The sequence below is a fragment of the Phaethon lepturus genome, unplaced genomic scaffold (genome assembly GCF_000687285.1).
Source record: "Phaethon lepturus isolate BGI_N335 unplaced genomic scaffold, ASM68728v1 scaffold13087, whole genome shotgun sequence".
Taxonomy (NCBI): Eukaryota; Metazoa; Chordata; class Aves; order Phaethontiformes; family Phaethontidae; genus Phaethon; species Phaethon lepturus.
The window spans coordinates 14,378-37,308 of NW_010552572.1; the positions used below are offsets into that span (position 1 = coordinate 14,378).

The 22,931-nt window shown below is 42.9% G+C and overlaps 1 protein-coding gene across 1 annotated transcript in view; it reads right to left on the bottom strand.

Annotated features, from left to right (window-relative positions):
* The window catches only part of LOC104624006 (neuron-specific protein family member 2), a gene marked incomplete at its 5' end in the record, with an annotated part of 23,152 nt that extends 4,317 nt beyond the window's left edge, over positions 1-18,835 (bottom strand). The window contains one exon of the mRNA XM_010291255.1: positions 18,716-18,835. Coding sequence (XP_010289557.1) covers positions 18,716-18,835 — 120 coding nt within the window. The remainder of the gene's footprint in view (positions 1-18,715) is intronic.
* Positions 18,836-22,931: the final 4,096 nt, after the last annotated feature.

Genomic DNA, 22,931 nt, shown 5'->3' on the forward strand with positions numbered 1-22,931 from the left:
TAGCCACATCTCATAATTCATCAATATATTATTTATATAACAATAATGTTATGTAATATTAGTAATATTATATCAATAAAGATACACAAATTGCTTAATATTGGTTCACACTGAATTTTGCTCTAGTTCTCGCCTTTGGTCATCATAGCAGCTGTAACTGCGAACCTGTATGACAAGCAATCCCTGCACAGACTCAAAGGGGCCACTGCAATTGCTTGCAGTGCAGGAAAAGACTTCTCACCCTCATCAATCCTGCAGAAAGATGCACTGCCTGGTGAGATTATTCCTACATCTCACACAACGCATTGGGACTATTATTCAGAGAAGCTAAAGCAGCCCTGGCAATGCCACCTGCAAGGCTGGAAGGTCAAAAGCTACAATCCTGGCGGCTGTTTTAAGACAAAAAGACTGAAGGTAAACCTGCATGTATGGTGGTAAATCAAACTCAACACATCCAGTTCAAAAGTCAGGAAAGACAGAGATATGGAGACTCTATGAAGTGATGAACAGTTCACAGAAGCCCCAACCCACCTTTTAGAGTAACTACTCATATTAGTTTACTCCTTGGGGCCTAATTTGCTGCAAAATGGGTCAATTAAGCAAAAAGTAGCTGCAGAGGGAGTAGCACTTGCTGCTGGCTCTCATCAGAGAACATGTGTTAAGAGTCCCGGAGTGCAGAAAAGATAGCTGGTAGAAAAGGAGTACAGTCGTATGAATTGCACTTGTCTGACCAAGCAAATATGGGCTCCACCTCCTCTCCATCTAAGCAAACTTGACTGCAAGTTTGCATGGAAATACTTCAGACCAGCTTTATGGTAGCCCATGGATTCTCAATCTGGGGAAGCCATGTCCCTTTTCATAGTGCTGAAGAGGAAGAAGTCTCACTTAGATTTAAGGGAGATGGAATGGAATTTGCCATGATTTCTGCCTCAAAGAAAAGTCATATTACACCTGAAAAAAAAGTTAAAATGTCACTTTGAAAAAGTATAGTCAAAAGGAGAGACTTCCCGGATTAAGTATGCCAACACTATCTACTGTTTCCAATAGAAGACCTAGGAAAAAGAACCCTCTCCAAGAAGACCCATCACAACCCTGCTTTGGCAGGCCAATGCAGAAGAGTATTTCCTCCTGTAGAATAAATGTCCATCAACTTTTCACCATTTAAAAGAGGAGCATATTAGGCCTGTTACTTCCTCTGATGGCAATTTACGTAGTAACACAAAGATGACAAAGACACAAGTCCCCTTCAAGGTTAGTTTGAAGGCACTAAAGCAAGACATACATCTTGCTCTACCAAAGCCAATGCTTAAAAAGCAACCCTGGCTAGAAATTCAGAAAATAAGAAATACTCGGCGCTCTAGTTTTGTTGCTCTGTCCTAAATACAATGTACAGTGAAAAAAAGAAGTCTTGCTTAGGTTAACCTGAAGGAACAAACTTGTGGTCAGGGCAAAGAGAGAGACAAAGAACAATGAAATTACACTAAATGCCACCTGGGAATGCATAGAGCATAACTCCGTGAAAAAGTACCTCTTGTTCCTGAGCAATAAGAAGCTGCTCATCCTCTAGCTTTCTTTCGTAAATACAATCTTCATCATCAGGGCTAGCAAGCGCTGCACCCCAGCAGGACGCACACACCCTGCACACACGATTCCTCCTGCCCTAATGCCTACCCGGTTCCTGTCTCCCCTTCTGCATCACAGTTCCCCCATCCCAGAGGGATCCCTCAGGGCACCCAGAGAAGAGACTGTGAAAGGGGAATATCCCTGAGCAATGGGATGTCTCTCTCCCCTAGAATGACTCTGTGTCTGCCTTCCCCAAGAGTTGCTACCAAAGTTGCTTTGAAGACTTGTTACTCAGAGACAGTTAAAATAGCCAGGTTCTTCCTTTAGCTTTCAGAAAAAGAAAGAATGGAGCCGTTTGGAGCGAGAATGAATGTCCCTTCTTTTGTTAAGTCCCACATACATACACAGCCCATGGAAATGAACATTAGGAATGTGATTTGACTGGTGCCTTTCCTCTTCTCTGCCCACTGAGCCCCTAAAAAGAATAAATTTCCCCCTGCTCTGTCGTTCTGCTCTGGCAAAGTGCTGACACCCAATTCATTACCTCCCAGGAGCAGGTCCCTCCGCTGCGCTCTCCCCTCCCTCCTGGGTGTAATTGAGCCCATTCTCACCTCCCTCCTGCTGTTTCATGCACTTGCAAAATTACAGCGTGACACAATATTACACATGATGATACACAGTGTAAAATTGCTCTGGGATGAAATGTCATGTAAGATGTTAAAACCCAGAGGAAAGGGAAGAAAAATCCACCCCCCGTATATTTTGCCACGCCAGAGCTAAGATCCACCTCTCTAGCTATTCCAGAGCATACGAAGCTGCATTAACATTCAAACACCAAAGAAAGAATCACAGAGCTTCAATACCTAATAAACCTCCACTTTTTTTTATGATTAACATGAACCTTGGCAGTCTCTAAGCAATATAAACACTCACAGAGGGAAAATAAAATTTAGTGAGCAGATAAAACCTAGAAGTGCTGCAGGCATGAATCTGTCACGTGTGACTTGCTTGAGTGGGTAATAGCAGGGGGGGATTTGCCCGTACCCTCCCCAAAGTCTTATATGATTCCCAAAGGTTCCCTTACGAGGGGAGTGTCTGCTGGAATGGAGAAGAGAGAACATCATCACCACACCAAAAAACTCCTCAGCCTCCACAAAACATGGAAAGAAGCCCTTAACAGCCGTGAAAGATGATGTCAACGTCCCATCAGCAACAGCGCATGTGGCTTGGCTCCTCCCGACCCTTCCCATAGATGAAGTACATGTTGCATTTTCACGAGAGCAAGGATAAAAAAAAGATATATCCTCATCGGGCAACAGGACATAAGTTGCCACTAGGTTTTGCTCCACTGAGACGGTATCTAATTGCAATGGTGTTCCAGCTAACCTGGCTTTCATGCTGTCCATCGAAGTATCCTTTCTACGGTCTTTGATTTCAATAGTTGCCCATGTTGGGTTCTTGTTTCATCAAAAATTCCCTTTTTCCCTCTCTAGCTACAATGAAAAGCCTTATTTAAAAGCAAACCAGAGAACAATGCCACATCCAAACAGCAGGGCATTCTTTTAATAGCCACTTCCATTGCAAAGTTTCTACATTTTTATTCCTTATTGCAAAGATTTTCCAGTTTATGGCCTTATTTTTCAGAAAGGGTATGCACCCTTCACTCCTTGTGGAAGTCAACAAGAGCTGGGAGCTGCTGGTCCCTCCAAAAATCAAGCCTTAGGGGCTTTGACAGCAATACTGATAAATTGCTGAGCTACAGAGCCTGCAGGTAGCTGCACACCAGTGTTGGGCTGGTGCTGTCACACAAACCAGTGAGGTATTCCAGTGCCTCAGAGTCCTGGGAAACCTGAACTCTCTGGAAATAAATACCTGGGGGGGGGGAAAGGAAGTGGAGAAAGGCGGATCCTGAACAGGGGCTGATGGGAATGCTACTGCACAGAGCAGATATTTGTGCCAGGGGAGGTTTAGATTGGATATTAGGAAAAAATTCTTTATGGAGAGAGTGGCCAAGCATTGGAACAGGCTGCCCAGGGAGGTGGGCAGACACTCCCATCACTGGAAGTGTTCAAAAAACATGTGGACGTGGCACTTCAGGACATGGTTTAGTGCGCATGGTGGCGTTGGGTTGATGGTTGGCCTTGATGATCTTAAAGGTCTTTTCCAACCTTAATGATTCTGTGTGTGATTCTGTGTGCGATATTCATAAGGAAGGATTTTCAGGCAGTGTACGTGGTGGAAAGGTCTGTCAGCAGTTGGCAGTTCCCTCAAATTTATGCACTGTTTGAACTGAGTTGACAAATACTTTTTTCCCCAGTGGGGACTGGATGCAGACAGCTCACTGTTAGTATTCAGCATCCAACCTGTGCTGGTGAGTTGGGGGGGTGTGGTTTTGTTTCCACTTAGGCCACATATTACTTGCATTTAGCAGCTGGAGGAATATAACTTATGATCATGGCCCTGGTGTCAGGGCTTGTCATTCCACCTTTATGTTTTGTTCACAGGCTCCACTGATGGTGTCACACACTGCAAGGACTCGGTATAAAAAAATTGGATATGGAGAGAAAATAACATGGGCATTCAGATGCAAGCCACCCCACAGTGAAACACAGAAGACGATGTCAAAGTTTTGTAAAACTGTGAAGCAACACCTTCTGAAGAAGTAAAGGGTTGTTTTTTCTAACCCAAACCACAATTTTCTGTGAAATTAATCACAATTAATCTAACAAAATTACTCTGTACAATATGGTTGGCAGAAGGAGCTCAGTAAGATTCAAAAAAAATTAGACATTCATATGGAGAGCCTCCACATGGCTTGAAGTAGGGCTTAATAAAACAAAAGACACCTCTTCCCCCACTGAGTTTTCGTATTTGATGGCATGAACCAGTCAGTCAGACCTAGATCCACAAAGGCAGTCAGGTGTCTAAATCTCCTTTAGTTTCCTACAGGACGCTAAAATCAGTAGGCACCTTTTGTAGGCTCAGATGTCTTCAGAGGGGTAAGAAATTGTCCATTTTGGGTTTTCACATATCGCTCTGATACATCTGCCTCTGGGTCACTAAAATGGGTTTCCAAATGAGATGGTCAGCTAGTCTGGTACAGCACTGCAGTCGTACTCCACTACTAAAGCTCAAACCCATCACTGCTCATACTCAAGCAGCAGACTTATCATCTGCTGTCTAAAATTCACTTGGAAAATCACCATGCTGCCTGCCCTTTGAGGGGAAAAAACCTGCATTCAGTCCAGCTTTGGAGGAACTCAGCAGCAACCGTCTGCTGTTTGTGAATGAGGCACAAGCCCCAGGTGCCCAGGCATTTGAAACCACCCTCCATTTCCCACCTAAGTGGAGCAATTCTCAGGATGCAAACAGATTATGTGATCTCTATCAATCTGTCTGTAGAAAACAGTGTAGAATCTCTCTTCCGTGCTCATGCAACTCTCATGAGAGGCTAGCAAGCAGGGATTTTCATCAGCGTGGGTGGCACTTCTTAGATATCAAGCATGATTTTTTTTCTAAACCTGGCAAATAAATGTTTGTCTCTGGACAGCTTTCCCACTGCTCAGAGCACACAATATATGTGGTTACATATACACTCAAAATAGGAGTACAGCCAATAAGATGCCACAACCAGCAAAAGCATTGCTGGCTATAGAAAAAACAGCCAGACAAGCAACACCCAGAGAAGAGTTAATGCTCTCAGAGTGTAGAGTTTTGTGATACTGTGAAGGAGATCAATTTAATTCTCAGGTAAAGAACATTTACCGTGGAAAAATCCCTACAAAATTATGTGCAGTTTTCCTAGTCTTAGCAGCTGTAATGGGAATAAGGGACCTCAGAAGCCAGATGCCTCTGCGCCTTCCTGCACTGCAGTCTCACCCTCTTCACATTCAAGTTTGTCAGGAAAGGATGCCACCACCGATGCCATGTCTGGTTTTCCAAGATGCCTTCAATGTTACTGGGTATTGTGAAATTTTGTGACTTTTAATAGGCAATTCCGTTGAAGAAATTATCTTGTTTTTCATTTTTCTCTTTGTAGAAGAAGAAAGACTCTGAATGACGCAAAATTTGTTATAAACAAAGTTTATAACCTTGAAATTCTGTAAAGGTTATTTTCACAGAAGGGCGTAAAAGCTATGCTTGGACAGGCAACGAGGCTCCTTCCATAGTTTATGGCAATGCCGTTACACCTGGAAACCTACCAATCCATTGATAACCTAGTTAACTTGCATTCAAGAAAAAAAATAATCACAAAATCATCAACCCATTTGCCACAGGGCCAGTCCCAGAGGTCCTGCTGTTCAGTAGGAAGGTTTCAGCTGTAGGGGCATCTCGGTATACATTCATACACTCATCATCTCATTATAATGATTTCTGCTTGATAGTGAAAAATTCAGGAAGATAATTTTTTCCCCTTCATCCGATAACTACTTCTAGCTGGTAATTAGATGTGAGATTGACAACATTAGATCTTGACATGAAACCTACAGTTAAAGTGAAAGACTTCGGAGCGCTTCCCAGTTCCCAGATCCAGCTGTCTACGCTGGCTGCCTCCCACCTCTATGCCAGGATAAAATCCAAGTGTGAACCACCCCATCGTTTGAATCCAGGTTGCTAATGTAAGAAAATCTAGGCGTGTAGGCAGGGAGGGAGTCAGAGGCTGACAGGTCACTCAGATGGACTGACCAAGGGGATAAGGACTCTGAAATACACCACAAGATCTAGTTGAAGATGCCCCTGCTCATTGGAGGGGGGTTGGGTGAGATGACCTTTAAAGGTCCCTTCTACAATTCCACAATTCTAAGAGCTGCTCCACTGTTTAGACTCAGACAGAGAAATGGTGTAGTGCAATGCCCAGCACCCTGTTAGATAGTCTGATCTGCTCTGTAGATAAAATTTATTAGGATGTACTTCTTCAAAAATGACATTTCACTCCTAATTTTTAACAATCTTTTTGTAATAAGTTGCTGATTTTAGGGCCAAGAGCTTAGCCTTGGAAATTTCGGAAGGCTAGCTGAAAAAAGTGACACAATTGGGTCCTCATATTTGCTGGGTACTGTTCAAGAAGATACAGGATTTCTCCTCTATTATTACAGCACAGCTTTATTCCAGATGGTGCCCAGATTCTTAAGCAGAATTTCTTAGGAGATGCTTTGTTCATAGAATCATAGAATCGTTTAGATTGGAAAAGACCTGTAAGATCATCAAGTCCAGCTATTAACTTAGCTTTGCCAAGTCCACCACTAGACCATGTCCCTAAGTGCCACATGTCGTGAATGGGTGATTTAGATCACTTAAAGAATCACTGTCAAAGATACTAGCAAAAGTGGCTTTAATGGGATGTTGTAAAACTGTGACTTAACAAAGTTAGATGGCAAGGTTCACTCTATTACTGTACAGCACAATCATCTGAACAATGATTCAAAACGACTAAGGCACAAATCAAAGTTACCAAGACACAAATCAAAGTTACCATACTACAAGGTTATGCACGATATCGGTCACTTACCAAAGATCTGCCCTTGGTAGAAGGTCTCTCTGCCTTGAGGAGCAACCCTGAGAGGCATCCCAGCTCAAGGGGAGATCACCTCCGTGCAGCCGGGCCGCTTAGCTGGGAGAGCTCAAAGAAGGCTCACGTAGGCTGTCATATTCATGGAATAAAGTGGTTGGCTTTCAGTCAAATTACATGCAGTGGGAAATGTATGCATGAGACTCCTCGTACCCACAACTTTCTTTGTTCCTTGATAAATGAGTCTTGGAAAAGCCACCCACTATTCACGTGTTAATTGCGTGACCAGTGTTCCAAGCTCATATACATCAATGCTCGCTGTGTCACTCTGCTCCTTTGTGGGTTTTCAGGGAACAGACTGAAACTAGAGGAGTTCTTGGCCCATTTACAGCTTAGGCCTTTACCTCCTTTGGAGCCTGTACCAAACCACCGCTAGTTTGGTTAAGGGGTTGAGTGCATCTGTCACGTTTCTGAGAGGGAAATGTCCTTAGTCATGTACCTAAATCTTCAGAGCTATGGGAAAATACTCCTTAGTGATGCATGGCTTCTTACACAAAGCTTAAGGGGGACCATTTTTTTTGGTCCTTTATCTTAGAATTCATAAACATAACCAGTTTGGTGGCCCCCTTCTCCTAAGAACACTGAACACCGTCCATGAGGATGGTATAATTTTGGGGTCCAAAAACATTTCACACCTGCTCCACTATTTTACGGGTTCCTTTCAGCCCACACAGCCCAGCAATCAAAGTCCAAAAGACTCACAGAGTGAAATGGGAAAACAGAGTGTCATTTCTCCAACTACCCTAAAGCCTCAAAGGTATCTATCTGAAACAGCACTAGCTGCCTCTAAGCCAGTTTGCTATCCCAGCCATGTCCCCGTTGGCTCTACCCATCTCTGCAAACACCACCCCACCATAACTATACCAGTGAACCTCTCCAAGTTCGCAAATCTTAAAAAGAAGTGTCTGTCTTCCAAGATGACTACATACCCACCAGCAATTCCTCTGCTCTGCGCCCTGTAATACTGTGAGTGCAGCATGAGTGTGGAACAAGAACACCGTGTTTCTAAGCAATTTGTCAAATAATTAAATTATGCACACAATAACTAGCTAGCTCAATTATATTAGCCAGTCTCCATCATGTAATATAATTGCTAGTGGCTGTTTAGGCACTAATAGCCTCAGATCTTTTTAACTGTGTCTGGTGCCAGCTGCGGTCTGCATGATGTCTGTCTGTGCCAAGTCAAACCCCTTGAACGGAAAATTCATGGCTCGGTTTCCAAGCCCCCGTTCCTTATGGAAGTTCTAAAATGCCATTTTCAATAAGGATGTTTCCACCATTGAATATTAGTGAATTTCCACCTAAGTAAATAAAAAGCTCTGTTTGGTTTGCTTTTTCTTTTCTGCCATTTAATGCCGTAAAAAAAAATCCTTCATCAGAATAAGCTGGTATACTGAGATGCTATAATACTGTTTCTAGGAACACCAAATAAATACATGGCCTTTTTGGCAGGCTATACAGGTCTTTAAAGGTCTTTTTTTCCCCTCCTCCTACAAGAATTTTTTTTCAACTTTTTCAACTATCATAAGCCTTCCTTCCTTATTTCTGTAACTCTGCTTCCTTCAAAGAAAAGAAGCAAAACCACAAAATTAAAAAAGTAGGGTGACTCAGGAACACTTCTTATAAAGGCGCTTTTCTTCCCAAACCCATGGTGCTAACAACACCCGACATACCATTTCACGAGCTGAGCAATGCTGGAAGAGGGCTGCCTTCCAGATCACTAATCTGAGATGGTTTTTCAATTAGTGGGATTGCAGCAGACAGATACACCGTCTCCACAGCTAACCTTTCATCAGTGACATGCTGCAATTTCCCATTGCACTGTGCAAAGTCCCGGCTGTGACAGTTCCTCCAGTCACTTCACGCGAGACGTGACAATGGATGCCTCAGCCCATCAAGGGCCCTTTTAAAATGCATCAACAGGAATACAAGATAAATCAAGTCATCAATAAAATTGTCTCCTTGCCTACCCTTAGCCTGCCAATACTCAAGCTCTGAAGAGTCTCATACATGCAAAATCATGCCCTCTCCCTGCTTCCCTCACGTTGGATTTGGTGTGGGAAAAGCATCAGGAGCCCCGAGAACAGGTCCAGGGATTAGCACACGGCAACAGACTTGGGAAATGCAGGCTGGGTTCCTTGCTCTGCTGCTGGCTTGCTTAGACACCTGACACACACTCAGGTCCAGCTCCACACCTTGCTCCCCACTGGTACTCACAGATGCTCCAGCAAGATCCACCCAAAGCTGCAAGCACCTAAGAAGTCCCCAAAAGTTTGGCTTTTTCTGGGCCTGTGTGTGCAAAACCACCCAAGCACCAGCACCATCCCAGAGCCAAGGATCAGGCTGATTCTAGGGAAAAGCTGAGGTCTGTTTACTTTACGAAATTACCTTCTTCCACAGGCAGGGCAGTCTTCAAAGCAAACCTTTCAGACTTGAGTGTCAATGTACTGGGCTAAGGCACAAAATGGTATTTCTCCAGGCATGTTTTCTTGTGTATTTGCCTCTCACATCAGTTTCTTATATTTTGATTTTACATGTGACACTACCATTTCCCTCATCAGCCATCAACAACAGAAGACTGGATTTAAAAATGCCCAGAACAATTTAAACTCTTCACATGCCACGGCACAAGATAACTTGCCCCTACCACTCCCCAGTCCCAGGGACTTCTTAGTTAAAAAAAATATTGAAAGTCAAGCTTGCACAAATTAAAACACCTTTGTTCAGTGCAGAAAGAAAAAAGAAGAAATCAATTGGAAGTTCATTCCTTCAAGAAGGTCAACATATTCACATGCATTTCAGTATCTATGTCTGCCACCATGGATCAGGAAATGAAGCTAATAATATGTCAGCATTCATGGCCCAGTACACCCATTTCTCTTAAAAAACTTATTGCATGGGTGCATGGGTGCTTCATACAAGGACAAAGTGAAGACTTGGTGAGCAAAGTGTTCCCTGGGTAACTTAAGAATTAAAAGCCTTTCCATTTTAAATCAGAAATGTGGAGCTTTATTGCTGCAAATGACTTACAAAAGCGACTCTTTTAAAAACAAACAACAAAAATGAATAATCTAGCTGATTATGATGCCTTCAAAGGCATGAGGCCAGTTCCATTAGCTGTGCATCTGACCCAACAGGCTTAATACATCTGCAAGTACTAACAAGAGGGAGCTCAGGTCTGTTTAACATTCAGTCAGCAGCCTGTGCTGCTTTATAAATAGAGAGAATGAAACATTACACGGAAAAAAAAATGTACGAGTGAAGCATTTCATTTCCCTGATTATTTTTTTTTTAGCATTCTGTGGTTTGGCTACAAGACTGAAAATGCACTTCATGACAGTCAATAAACTTTGCCTTGGCTTCAGTCAGCTGAAAACTCTTTCCTCCTCCATCCCATTTGGTGCCTTTTGCTACATTAGCCAAACTAGCACTAAGCATGTTTCATTCCACCTCAAAAGCTGACAAGAAAATTACCCAACAAATAGGGTTTACTGTGGGGTGGCAGAGGTACCAGAATGGAACATGGCATTGTGTTGTTGAAAACAAAGATGCAGTGTAAGAAATCATTCAGACTAAATGGAAACTGCAATTACATTTTGTAATTAGCAGAATGGGTATGGCCATGCAGTCGCTTATGAAAATCGTTTTTCAAGCATTTTGTTCCAAAGCAAAGGGTCAGTTGAGGTTTCTGCTCTGTAATTCCCTTCTTTCTCCAATATATCATGGTTTGGAGAATTTAGATTCAGCAGGTCTACCCCGCAAACCCTTAGTCGTGAATATTCTCTGTGACTTCCATTTTTAGACAATTTCTGCATAGCAATTAACTTTCTTCTCCTCTCCAAAAATCAGTTAAAAGAAAAAAATAACCCTGAACAAATCTCTTCAGCTGATTACTCAGTGCTTGCAGATGGCAAAAATAAAATATATTTGAGGTCATTTTTCTGACTTTGCAAAAGAGTATGTATGTGTGTGTGTCTGTAAAAAAGAATGTAAACCAAGGATACACTTTAAGGAATGACCCATTTCATATAAAAGCCTTCTTTTTTCTTTTTTTCTTTGCTTTGCTAGGTGGTCCCTAAGCCAATCATATAGAACGTTCTACTTAAATCAAAATATACTTCTCTTGTGTGTGTTTTAGACATGGAAACTTCCTGGCTTTACCTTCTTGGGACCTAGACTGTACCAGAAAGCCAGATATTAGCTGGGAACTCTTACAAAAAACACAGACTTTTACCCAGCCAGAAGAAACCTTGCAGGGTAGTACCATACCTAGGGATGTGATGAGAAATACCTGTTTTCTGGCAGCTGAGCCACAAATCCACATTCGGTTCATCCTCTCAGCTCCGAATTGTCACCGATGGTCACAAATGGCTCCATCAATCTACCCCCGCGAAGCTGTGAGACGGGCTAGGACAGGTATGACCTATCCCCTTCCCTTGCCATTACAGCCAGAGGAGGAGAAGAATGATTTCTGGGCTCAGGCAGAAAGATGGCGAGCCACATTTCGGACTTCCTTTCACACACACCATAAGCGAGAGCCTGGATCCGTGCAGGTGCTGGTTTGCACCAGACGTCAGCCCAGGCAAGGCTAGGCAGGGCTGGGCAGTGGGTTTTTAAGGAAGGAGAATCTGCGACCCTCTGCATCGCCGTGGAAAATATTCAACCTCCAAAGACAAGGCAAAGCTTGGGCTCCAGAGACAAGTGACTCCATCTCTCTCTGGAGAAGACTGAGGTGTGAATAAGGCTCCAAACCGGTCCCTGGAGACCGAAACCAGCCCCTTCCTACCGACACCTCTCCAAGCCCCTCTTTAAACGCAAGGCTCAAGAGGAAGCCACTACACCACGCCTGATGCTGGTGCCAGTGCAAGACTCCTGGGTGCTCCTGCCACGGCCCCCCCGCGCCTGCCGCCTTTCCGGTTTTCCCCCACTTTGTCCCGAGTTCTCCGGGATCACACGGCTCGTCTGAGCGCGGCGCAGCCTGGGAGCGACGTCTCAGCCACATTAGCAATTATCACCAAAGTGAGAAAAATCTCTGTGTATGAGAGCGTTCCCTCCCTCAAGCACCGCTCGCATTAGTCAGTGTAATGGGATCTTTCAGCAGCCACTCTGCATCTTCCAGATAACCGACGTGATGCGGCAGTCGCCATGGTAACATTGTTATTGTTAGTATTAAAAAGCAGCAAGGAAAATTGTCCTGCTCACACTCAGAGGAGCCCTTCCTCTGTGAGTGACTCCTGCCCTGTGGTAACTTAACAATTAAAGGAGTATTTAAGTTTATTTAGCTATTGAACGGGCACGATGAAAAGCCCCATGCCATTTTTCTGGGATTCATTCCTTTGCAGGTGAGAGAAAGAACTATCGGCATAAACCAACAGCCTGCAGGTGAAAGCAGAACATCCTGTGGAGAAGTTTGCAGGAACCATGGCACAGAGGGGATTTTGGGAAGGGGAAGCGGGGGGAACAGAACGAGAGGAATGGCACATTTGGGGCTGCGGATGTGTGCAGCAGAGCGAGGGAGAGTTGCCACCTACACAGCTGCAACGCTGATGTGCGCTTTAAAAACAAGGGCAGGGTGGGCAGGTAGATAAATGTAGGCACTCAGGGAGATTCAGCGGGCGTTTCTCAAAGCTATGCTCACGGTGCGGTCATTCGGCAGCCCAGAGGCCACACAGCAATCCTCTGCACCACACCGTACAGGACACCTTGTGCTCACATCTCAGAGGATCTCACCTACAGAAAGAAAGTGGTCAAGACCTGCTCCCTGCCCTCCTCCACAAGCACACAAGCCCGGGACTTTCCTTTCCTCTGAACTGCAATGCCTGTCACATGAGGATCCCTCCACTACAAGATTTAGCCGAATGCCCTGGGGATTTGATGGGTCAGATTCTAGTGCTGCAAGCAGGGGAAGCATCTTCCATTTCAGCAAAGCTGTTGCCAACAGGAATTCAAGCCCTGGCCCTGGCCCAGAAAAATCTTTCTTAATTAGGAGCCAAGTGTTTCAGAAACTGGCTTGTTTTTGATAATGAACAATTATTGCATCAATGTCTTTTGTGTAGGGTGTGGCTGGAGACAGACCGATTTTGTTCTAAGTCTTTCACATTAGGTAAGAGGAAAAGAATTGTTTCAGTATGAGCGTTTCAATAACAGAAACATTTGAATGGGTTCCACTATATTTTAAGAACCTGATGAAAAGTGTGGTGAATAATTACATCCACTGGTTACTGGATCTGCATGTATCAGGGCAGTTTCAGGGTGGAGGGAGGAGAGGGTTGATACAACGATAAGAAATGTATTGTCATTGCATACCTCAACAGAAATGGATTACACAGCCAGTGACTCTGAAAATGGATCTTGCCAACTTGCAGCAAAAAGAGTGAAGTTCACAGTCTTCTTCAGTGAAGTAATGATCAATACTTGCAGATGATTTTTCCAGGTAGATAAATTGTTCATAAGAAAACATCTTAAATACCTCAGCGTCTCCCCCGTACACCCACTCCCAACTTGTTCTGTTAAAGACAAGTACATATTTTAATTATTCCAACTCTGAAAGACTGATAACTTCAACTTTCTTAAGAAAATGATCCATGAAAAGGAAAGAACTGTAGAAGACTTGAGAAGTCAGATAATGGGTAGGTAACTATCACCCAGCTAACAGTCATTGTCTCCCTGACAAGGCAGTAGTGAATAGCTCTAATGGCATGTAGTGACAGCAGAGGTCAAACCGGTTGCATGTGAACTTACTTGTGTAATACAGAGAGCAATTTGCGCAAAACCAGTAACCGACAGGCAGTTACGTGTGTCAAGACGATGCTCTGTGTTGTAAGCCTACGCTGAAAGACCACTCCAGTACCTTTTCCGGTGCTATTTGGAGCTAGAAAAAAACTGGGCAAAGTCAGAGCTAGCACAGGATGACCTACACTCACTGAGTCTGACTGGATCAAGCACAAAATCCATCAGCAGCTATTCTCCAGCTTGTTTCTTCTTAAGCAGGGTGCTGATGTCTTGAACACAAGCTTCAGCTAAGTGACAGTCAAGAAAGTGGGTAAAAATCCACTCTTCACCTTACAAATGCTTCTGGTTGGTTTCTGTGCTATCTGGACTGGTTGGAAGACAAAAGGAGTCACTGAAAACCCTGTCCTCCAGAAGCAAGACCTCATTCAATGGATAATCTGCTTAAAAAGCAAAAGAGCATTTGATCTCATTTCAGTACTGATAGAAAGAAATAAGGGCAGAAACTCACGGGAATGATGATACTCGCATATGAGAGATTGTTCTTAAAAGCTGTAACATAGGATATCACCGGCAAAAAGAAGCAGTAAGCCCTACCTCAAATGCAAAGGGTTAGATCTGTTGTCCCACAAAGGAACAGGATAGAGAGAGTCATCACATTTGCAGATCTTCTGTAATGCACCTCGGTGTCATCACTGGGTGGCAAAACATGGTAAGATGAGCTACTTTCAAAGCATGCAAAATGGTAGGCAAACACCGGACACCATTCCCCTCCAGACTGAGAAACCTTAGTACACATCGTTACGGGAAAATAAGACCTTTGCAGTTCAACAACTTCCTAGAGAGGACACACTCCAAAGGAATAAACAGTCTGAAGGAGGCAAGGTCTATAAATCACTGCCAGTCAGCTTAGAAAAAATTTTGTCATTGCTTCTCTGTGGAGGACTACAACGATAAAAGAAATTTCTTTTATGTATGGATGGCTCAACCATAATGCTATGTTAACACAATTTTGTTGTAACCCATCTACTCATAACTATTTAAACATTTGTTATAAAGTATGTATGGGGTGACTTATCCAGCTGAAGAATAAGCCTAATTGGTCAAACTTCCAGGACGCTGTGTGCTGAGCTATAGAGAATCATAATCTCATCTATTAGGAGATGTGACAAGTTGCAGAAGCTATCTAAAATTCCTGGAAGAGGTAGTGTGAAATAAGAACCGTTGCCTAGGGACAGTCTCTTCTTTACGATAATTAAACAGCTCAGAGCTGTGCCATTCTGGATGGATGAAAAATATGCATGCATAAGCTTAAATTCTGGCTTTGGCTTGCTCATGTGAGAAAGTTGTCTAATAATTCATTAGCCTCTTCAATAAAAGATACCCAAAAGGCAGAATAAAGGGCATCTGTGAATTTGACTGCCATGTTCATATGGTCCCAAAATTCCCCCCAGAGGGGGAAATATACTGCTCTTCTGTATAATGCAGCTACATGACTCAGAATAAAATCAAGAACTTGGGAAGAGTTTCCTTCTTCCCTGAGAACAATCACATACCAAGTGACCAGCAGTAGAGAGGAAAGAAAAGCACTTCACAGACTGAAACAGAAATGTTAAAAACCCCTCCAGAGAGGTTATTAGTGGGTGGGGAGCTGAGTCATAAATATGTAGTCCAGCAGCATTTTTCCACACGCTCTTATGAATGATATTCACTTTGCTATATTTCTGTTTGAACATATGGTAATTCTACCATTTGGGTGAAAAACGAAATACAAGACATCTCACTTTGTATTCTCCAGGATGCCAAAGTAGTGCAGCAGCAGCAGATAGGAGAGGACCTCTTGCTATTTCTTTGCATCCTCTTACTGTCCTGTCTCTTTCCCCAACATACAGGTAGCACGTGCTGAAACGTATTGCTCCTCATACACAAAGTAGTAGAGCTGTAGTAGCAAAATGGCTCCCTGTGAAAACCCTTAAATTCAAGCATTGCTGTGGACACACCAGTTGTACGTGCACTTCCCATATGGTGCTCACACATTTGGAGTGCCCTAAACCAACGGACGATCTACATGTGGATGGACTATTGGCCTTTCCCTCCATCATTTCTCTTGCAGAAATCAATGGGATGGTTGACTTGCTTCTGCAACTGTATAGCTACCAACAGCCCAGCTCAAGCATAGATGAATAATTTTAATCAGAGTATTACCAAGAAGTTGTGGATGGTATTTCCAACACACCACATACTGGAAGGCTATACAAAGCAATCAGCCAGCAAAAGAAAATATGATGATCTCATGTATTTTATCCTTTTTTAAGCTTTTAAAAGTGTAGCCAAACTGAGATAATAAAAGTTAAGTATTTACTATGATTTCCTCTTACAAAAAACAATTGTAAAATGATTTCATCAGTGCCAGATAATAGGCCTACTTATAACCAGAGGGCAGTATTTTTAATAACTTCACTAAAAATATGCACTGGTACAAAAATGCGGTGCAATAAAAAAAAAGTACAAAAGGTAATGAAATATTACCTATTATCTCAGCTCATTTTTGTCAGGAAATAATACTACAAACTTAATACGGTACATGGAAGCCTTATGAAAAGCAGGCAGGGAAAGGCTTATAGTCTTATCCAGTATTAGACGAGAGGCTGAGTGATTAATAAGTTGACATTGAAGAGCAGAGAATGGAAATCATATGCACTTTAGGGAAAGGAAATAGCTTAAAAATGAAACTGTCATGCTGCCAGGCTGCACAGGAAGAGGCACAGCTCCCAGAGCCACCCCACCGTGCAGCAGAGGGGAAGGCAGCTTAACCCCCTGCCAGTGCCGGGCACGCCGCTGGAGCCCCCCGCTTCCCCCCGCCTGCTGCGTGCGGTCCTCACGCACGCACCAGTGAGAGCGATGGGAGAAGCGCTCCGAAATAGGAAGGGGAGACGGGAAGAGACATCAAAAGGAGAGGTTTGAATGCAACAGCAAGTTTGGGGTTCGAAGAATGGGAAAGACACTCTCTACAGAAGGAGTAGGTGAAATGAGATTTATCCCCAGCAGTGGATGAGCTATATATCTACCTTAGGGGCCTCCAGTATGCACAGTGGGTAGGGATGAGATGTTCTTGATTGCCTTTTTGAATAACAGAGACAGATCTTTTGACGGGATTAGAACTTGGGTCTTACACTGACCTTAACACTGTTCAGGGCTGCAGGATTAAATTCTAAATACCCAGTGAAGCACTGTTACTTATAATATCAACAATAATGCCATTTATTGTGGGTCACAAGCCAACACATCACTTCCAGAAGACTCTACATTTACTGTTGTTTCTCAGGCACATTGTGTCTGGTTCTGATTTGTACGTTGCTCACACTGGAAAACGCCTGCTGCGGTTTCCAAGGCTGGGGATTTAACTGTGGCTAATTCGCTGTTTACTAGTGGTACTTCACTATTGGTGGTAAATAAGTACTACGCATGCAATACGATCAGTGAGGAACTCGGTCAAAACCAACAGCATGTAAGCCCCTGGTAAGTAATTTAGATCAAAACATGTGAAGTCCACTAAAAAAACCAAACACAAGAAGTTATAAACATTTATTCACAGACCTCTGAAAAATAAATTGTGGCTTTAAATATCCTGGATGAAAGCAACCGAATTGTCTTTGTGAAATATATGTTACTGAGCCTCTGGAAAAAAGAGAAACAGTGCCCTTCTGTAGCGCTTCAAAAGAGAGCAGTTAAACATTTGCCCTTTCAATAAGTTGAACAAGCCTTATCTTGAAGTTTATCAAGGATGAATGGTAACAATTTTTCCTGGATTACATTCCAATTTTAAAAATTATAGTTTTCTTCTAAATTACTAGAAAATAATTATAATAAACTTTTTTAATTCTTGCAAATCTAACAACTGGGCCAAATGAAAGACTATTCAGGTCCTTGAGTCAATTCTTGCTAATTGTCGAGGATGATACCCTTTCACAAAAATTTATAACCCCAATCCTAACTTTTCAAGGAGGAGGAGTATAGCTAGGCACTGCCTACTCTCTCTCTTTTCTACTCAAGTCATTGATATTTCCTCTGACTTTGGAAATGTGAAATCAGATCTCACATTTTTATCACTCCCATGCTCTGTTGTTTAGGAAAAGCACCATATCTTCTCAATGAAAAGGGAGAAAATACTAGCAGCTACACGCTTGAAGCCTAATTTTAGGAGGAACTGAGTCATTCTAATATGCTGCAGTCAACAGGAACCGAGGGCACTCAATAATTCATGAGTTTCTTTCCATGTTTGAGTAGAGCCTGTTGAAAATTTCTCAAGGAAACATTTTTCATCAGAAAATTCCAATTCCTGTGAACCAAAACTGCTTACAGGACGGGATATGCTTGGATACTTGTCTCATATCTCTTTTTTTATCCAGTTCAAAGTGGCTTTTAATAAAAAATAATACACTTATATAATAATAAAATATCTTAAATATGAAAAGGATTGTTGGACTACAAGACAAAAGAATTTTAAAAGGTGAAACAAACTGTTTCAATCAATCTTCACTGTGATTTTTAAATTATTTTTAAACAGAAACATTTGAGAAGAAAAAGGATTCAAACTGTTTACTTTCAGTTTGGGCTGGAAAATATTTTTATAACTTTTCCTGGAAAAAGGAAAACATATTTCCTATTTTAGATCTAGTTATGAAGTATTTTCATGCCTGTCCTAAAAAAAAAAAGCTTTATACTCATGCAGATAAACCTCTCTTTGACCCTAGTGGAGTGCTAAATTTGTTATGTCTTTACTGTCACTTTAATGCAGTTATTTTAAAATGAACGGTATTTGCATCAGACGGCAGCAGAATAACCATTTCTTACCTTTAGTCTTTCTGTTACACCATCAGTGAAACTGACTGTGAATTCAGCAATTTTGGGCACTCTGAGTTTCCCTTTGTTCTTCTGGTCAGGCTGATACTCTGTTCTTGTTTTCACAATTACCTGGAAAATAGCAGCACTATTAAGGTTTCTGCACACAGCATACATTTTTTATCGTTATCTAAGCTTTCCTATAGAAACCATCCCCTGGACCTACACAAGTATCTTGTAGCCATAAATTAACACAAACTCATCATACCCGTAGGAACGAAGAGAGACAGATAAGTAGTCGGGCAGATACGCAGACCTAGGACACTGAGTTTATCACAGTGAGTCTTAAAATAGCTGACAGCAAAATGTTTCACACCCACTTTTCTCTTGGACTAGGCATGTAATTTTTATATCGTATTCACCAGGCAGAACACGCAGAATAACAGCCCATCCTAAAGAAGAGCCTCACTTATTAAAAGCTCCATCCTAACAAGTTCCACTGAAGCCAATTTAAATTTAGGCCATTTGGTGTCTCATTTATTCAGGCTCCAGATTATCAATACTAATCTCATACTGTCACCTTGGGTTTTCCCCAGAAGATCTCAGTGTCATTTGCTGACTAATCCAGGTCCTACTAATCTTATAAAAATGAGGTGTCTTATGCCAATGGAGAAGCCGTAAGTGGCTTTTAAAAGGGTACGGTCAAATTACCAAAATTGCATTGTCAATCTACATCTGAATTTGTTTGTAATCTAGAATGACCCTAAACATTTTGGGTAAAATGCACCCACTGCAAACACAGAAAAAACCTAATGCCAACTGCTCCCAGAGGGGACGAACGTCGGGGCTGTACTCTGAAGCTAACAGCCCTTCAGAGGGGTGAGCGTATCCATCCCATTATACACGAGAATCTTAAAAGACTACTCATCCATGAGCCTATGCAGCTAAACAGCATCATGAGAGCACGCCAGCACAGCCGCACGATCTTACTCTAGATGGAGAATGCAAGAGAAGACAAAATGGCCCTGTCTTCAGCACTGGCCAAGAGCTGGAGCTCGTCCCTGGAGAGCGGAGCTGTGGTTGTCAGCACGGGATTCCTAACCAGAGAAGGTTTAGACTAGATATTAGGAAAAAATTCTTTACGGAGAGAGCGGCCAAGCATTGGAACAGGCTGCCCAGGGAGGTGGTGGAGTCACCATCACTGGAAGTGTTCAAAAAACGTGTAGACGTGGCACTTCAGGATATGGTCTAGTGGGCATGGTGGTGTTGGGTTGATGGTTGGACTTGATGATCTTGAAAGTCTTTTCCAACCTTAATGATTCTGTGATTCTGTACCCAGGTCCACAAAGCATACAACCGTTTGGTGTGGTTTGCAAGGTTCGTCTAGGTTAAACACAAAAGGATAGAAAGAACATCAAAGCTCTCAATCCCAAGGCCAACACTTCCACTTTTTGGCCTCCCATTCTGAATTGCAGGACTAAGCAGCAGTCAGCCTTGCCAAGGCAAAAATTAAATACTCCAGGAGTGGTGAATGGTTCATATGAGAGTGACAAGAGTGATCCTAAAGCTTTTTGTTAGAAACAAAAAGTCTTGAAGGATTGAAAAAGATTAAGTGATGCACAAGGCTGAGTTACCAGCTAATGAAGAATTTACTTCCAAATAAAGATAGCAAAGTCTGGTTTGGACCAGAGAAAACCCCAGGTATTTAATCCTCCTGCATTTAATGCCATGTGAAAATCAGAGTGAGAGAAAATCAGCATGGCGTCATAAGCCAATTTTCTGGATTCAAATGCAAATCATTAAAGACTGATGAATATTTACATCCTTCAGTGAATCCCTCTCAGTAATATTTATTATGGTAGCATTTGCAACATTAAGACTTGGTAAGAAGAGGGGACAAAAAACCACCAATATTAGCATTTTGGAACTCAGGATTTCTGATGACACAACAGATGATGGGGAATGACACATGGGGACAAGCTTGATTCAGCAGGTTTGGGACGAACCCTAACCCTACTCTGAACCTCCTATTGAATCAAACCCCACTACACTCTTAAATGCAGCCCAGCACACTGAGCAAAACTCCCTCTCCAACAAACTGGCCCAGGTTAGCTCTGAGTTACGAACAAGCAATAAGCTCATTTTTACACTAAAAAAAGAGGCAAGTGCACTCAGGACTGGAGCTGGCCCCTGGGTTTCCAGTCTCCTCGCCGGCCTTTTGTAAACCCAGTACAGTAAATTACAGAATGTCAGCCATCAACACCTGCAAACCAGTGTTCAGAAATGGCACTCATTCTGTTTTCAAACCTACCAGTCACAATATCCAAGTCTCCCAAATCCATGCTTCCTGCTTGATATAAATCTTAGGTGCAGGCAAAATTTTTAAATGTACATGAGGGCTTTTCCACAAACTTTGTTAGGTCTTAACGAAGGACCATGAAGCCAGAATACAAGAAAAAAAAAGAAGAAAAATAAAAGCCTTACTTCTTTCTAGACATAATTTAATTTTCTTCCTCTCTTTGTCATTAATGCCAGTTTCCTTGCAGGCATTTTTTATCTGTTGTTACATTCAACCAATATATCCTATAAGCAAGAAACTTTGAATTATGCTGCCTCCCGGGGTACAGCATGAGACTGAAAACAAACCCACACAGCCCTTCACAAGGCATCAGATTCAAGTCCAGTAGCAATGTCTATCACGTCTACGAATAAATAAGTAAGCTCAGGCCCCAGCCAGATCAGAAGCTACTTGAAACCCAATTTGCTGACTGTACCAGCGGTGAAAGGTGTGAGCGCGCGCAGAGCCACAGTCATCCCGCTGGTCGGTGTTTTGCAGCGGAATTTGCAGAGGTATCAAAAAGCTTTAGCAAAGGAGCTAAGAAGTACCTTCGCTAAATACCTTTTTGGCGTTGCAAAAGCTAAGTATCTGCTCTCCAGAAGTATCTGTGTCAGACACGTGGTGGAATTGCTCAGCAGAAGACAGACGGGGCAGTCAGTAACGTCTCCTCCTTAGAGGAGAGCACAGAAATAATATGACAAAGGTCAAACAGAAAACCGAAAACCTATAGTGTGGGAGTAGCATTCAATATTGTGGCAGTAACGATAAAAATGCAATTTTTCTGAGGGCACCGGGTGCACATTTACAAGAAAAGAACTACCTCTTGTTCAGTCGCCTACACTCTACAGTAAATAAGCCTGAGCACGGATCCCACTTTTGCAGCGACATTCGCCCCCCCTCCATCCAACAAGCTGCCATCAGGAAGCCCGTGCAAAGGCTGCTGGAAATGGAGCTGTGGTCATCACCCTCCTCCAGCCTCCTGCGCAGGAGGCCACCCCGGCCAGGGCTACCTCAGCGGCACCGAGACAGCAGCGACCGCTGTCAGATGGTGACACACACCCCCGCACCCCACACATAGTCGTTAGCGGAGCTTTTGCTACACTGACAGCCTCCCGTGCATGTGTCAGTTGTGAGTGTCTCTGAAACAAGCCTAAATGAGAGCTGGTCAAAACCCAAAAGAACTTTTCTAAAGCACCAAGTATTAATCTAAGTGTAAATTTATAAAAGGAATAATTAATCTTATAAAGATTTTTTTTTCCTATATTTTTAGCATTATTGGGTTTTGTTATTTTGGTTTTTTGTTCAGTTTTCATTTTCCAGTTTTCTGATTTGGGTTGGGTGGGAAAGATTTGCCTTCCCCCATTCCCTGCCATCACTCCTTTTTCAGCTTTTCTTTCCATTTTGTCACCGAGAAAAAATTCCTGGCAGTAAAGTCTTCCAGAAATTCTAACCAAATTGCTGTTGGGTGTACAGTAATAAAAACCCCACTGACTCCACAGTCAGAGCAGTGATCAGCATCCATTTATCACCGGCTGCCCCAGAGCAGTTCCATCCGAGCCCGGGATCCCACTGTTCCAATGCAAACAAGGTACATTCATCTCACACCGCGACAGGTTTCCTGGGAGAGCTGCTGGCGTTTATTACAAACCACAGCAAACGAAACGACCCCCGTTCCCTCTTCTGGGCCATTTTGCAGCTTTGCTGACTTCAGCAGTTATTCTTGGTTGAAACCGGTGAAAGGGAGCACAAAACCGGGGTCCTGTGCAGGCTGCCATTCAAAGCAAACTGATGTGAAAGAAACACCCGTCTCCTCATTCCCTTCTCCGCAACGCTGTCACGGCGGGAATGAACTGCTGTAAGGGGCAACTTCCAGAGCTGGCAGCGCCGCTC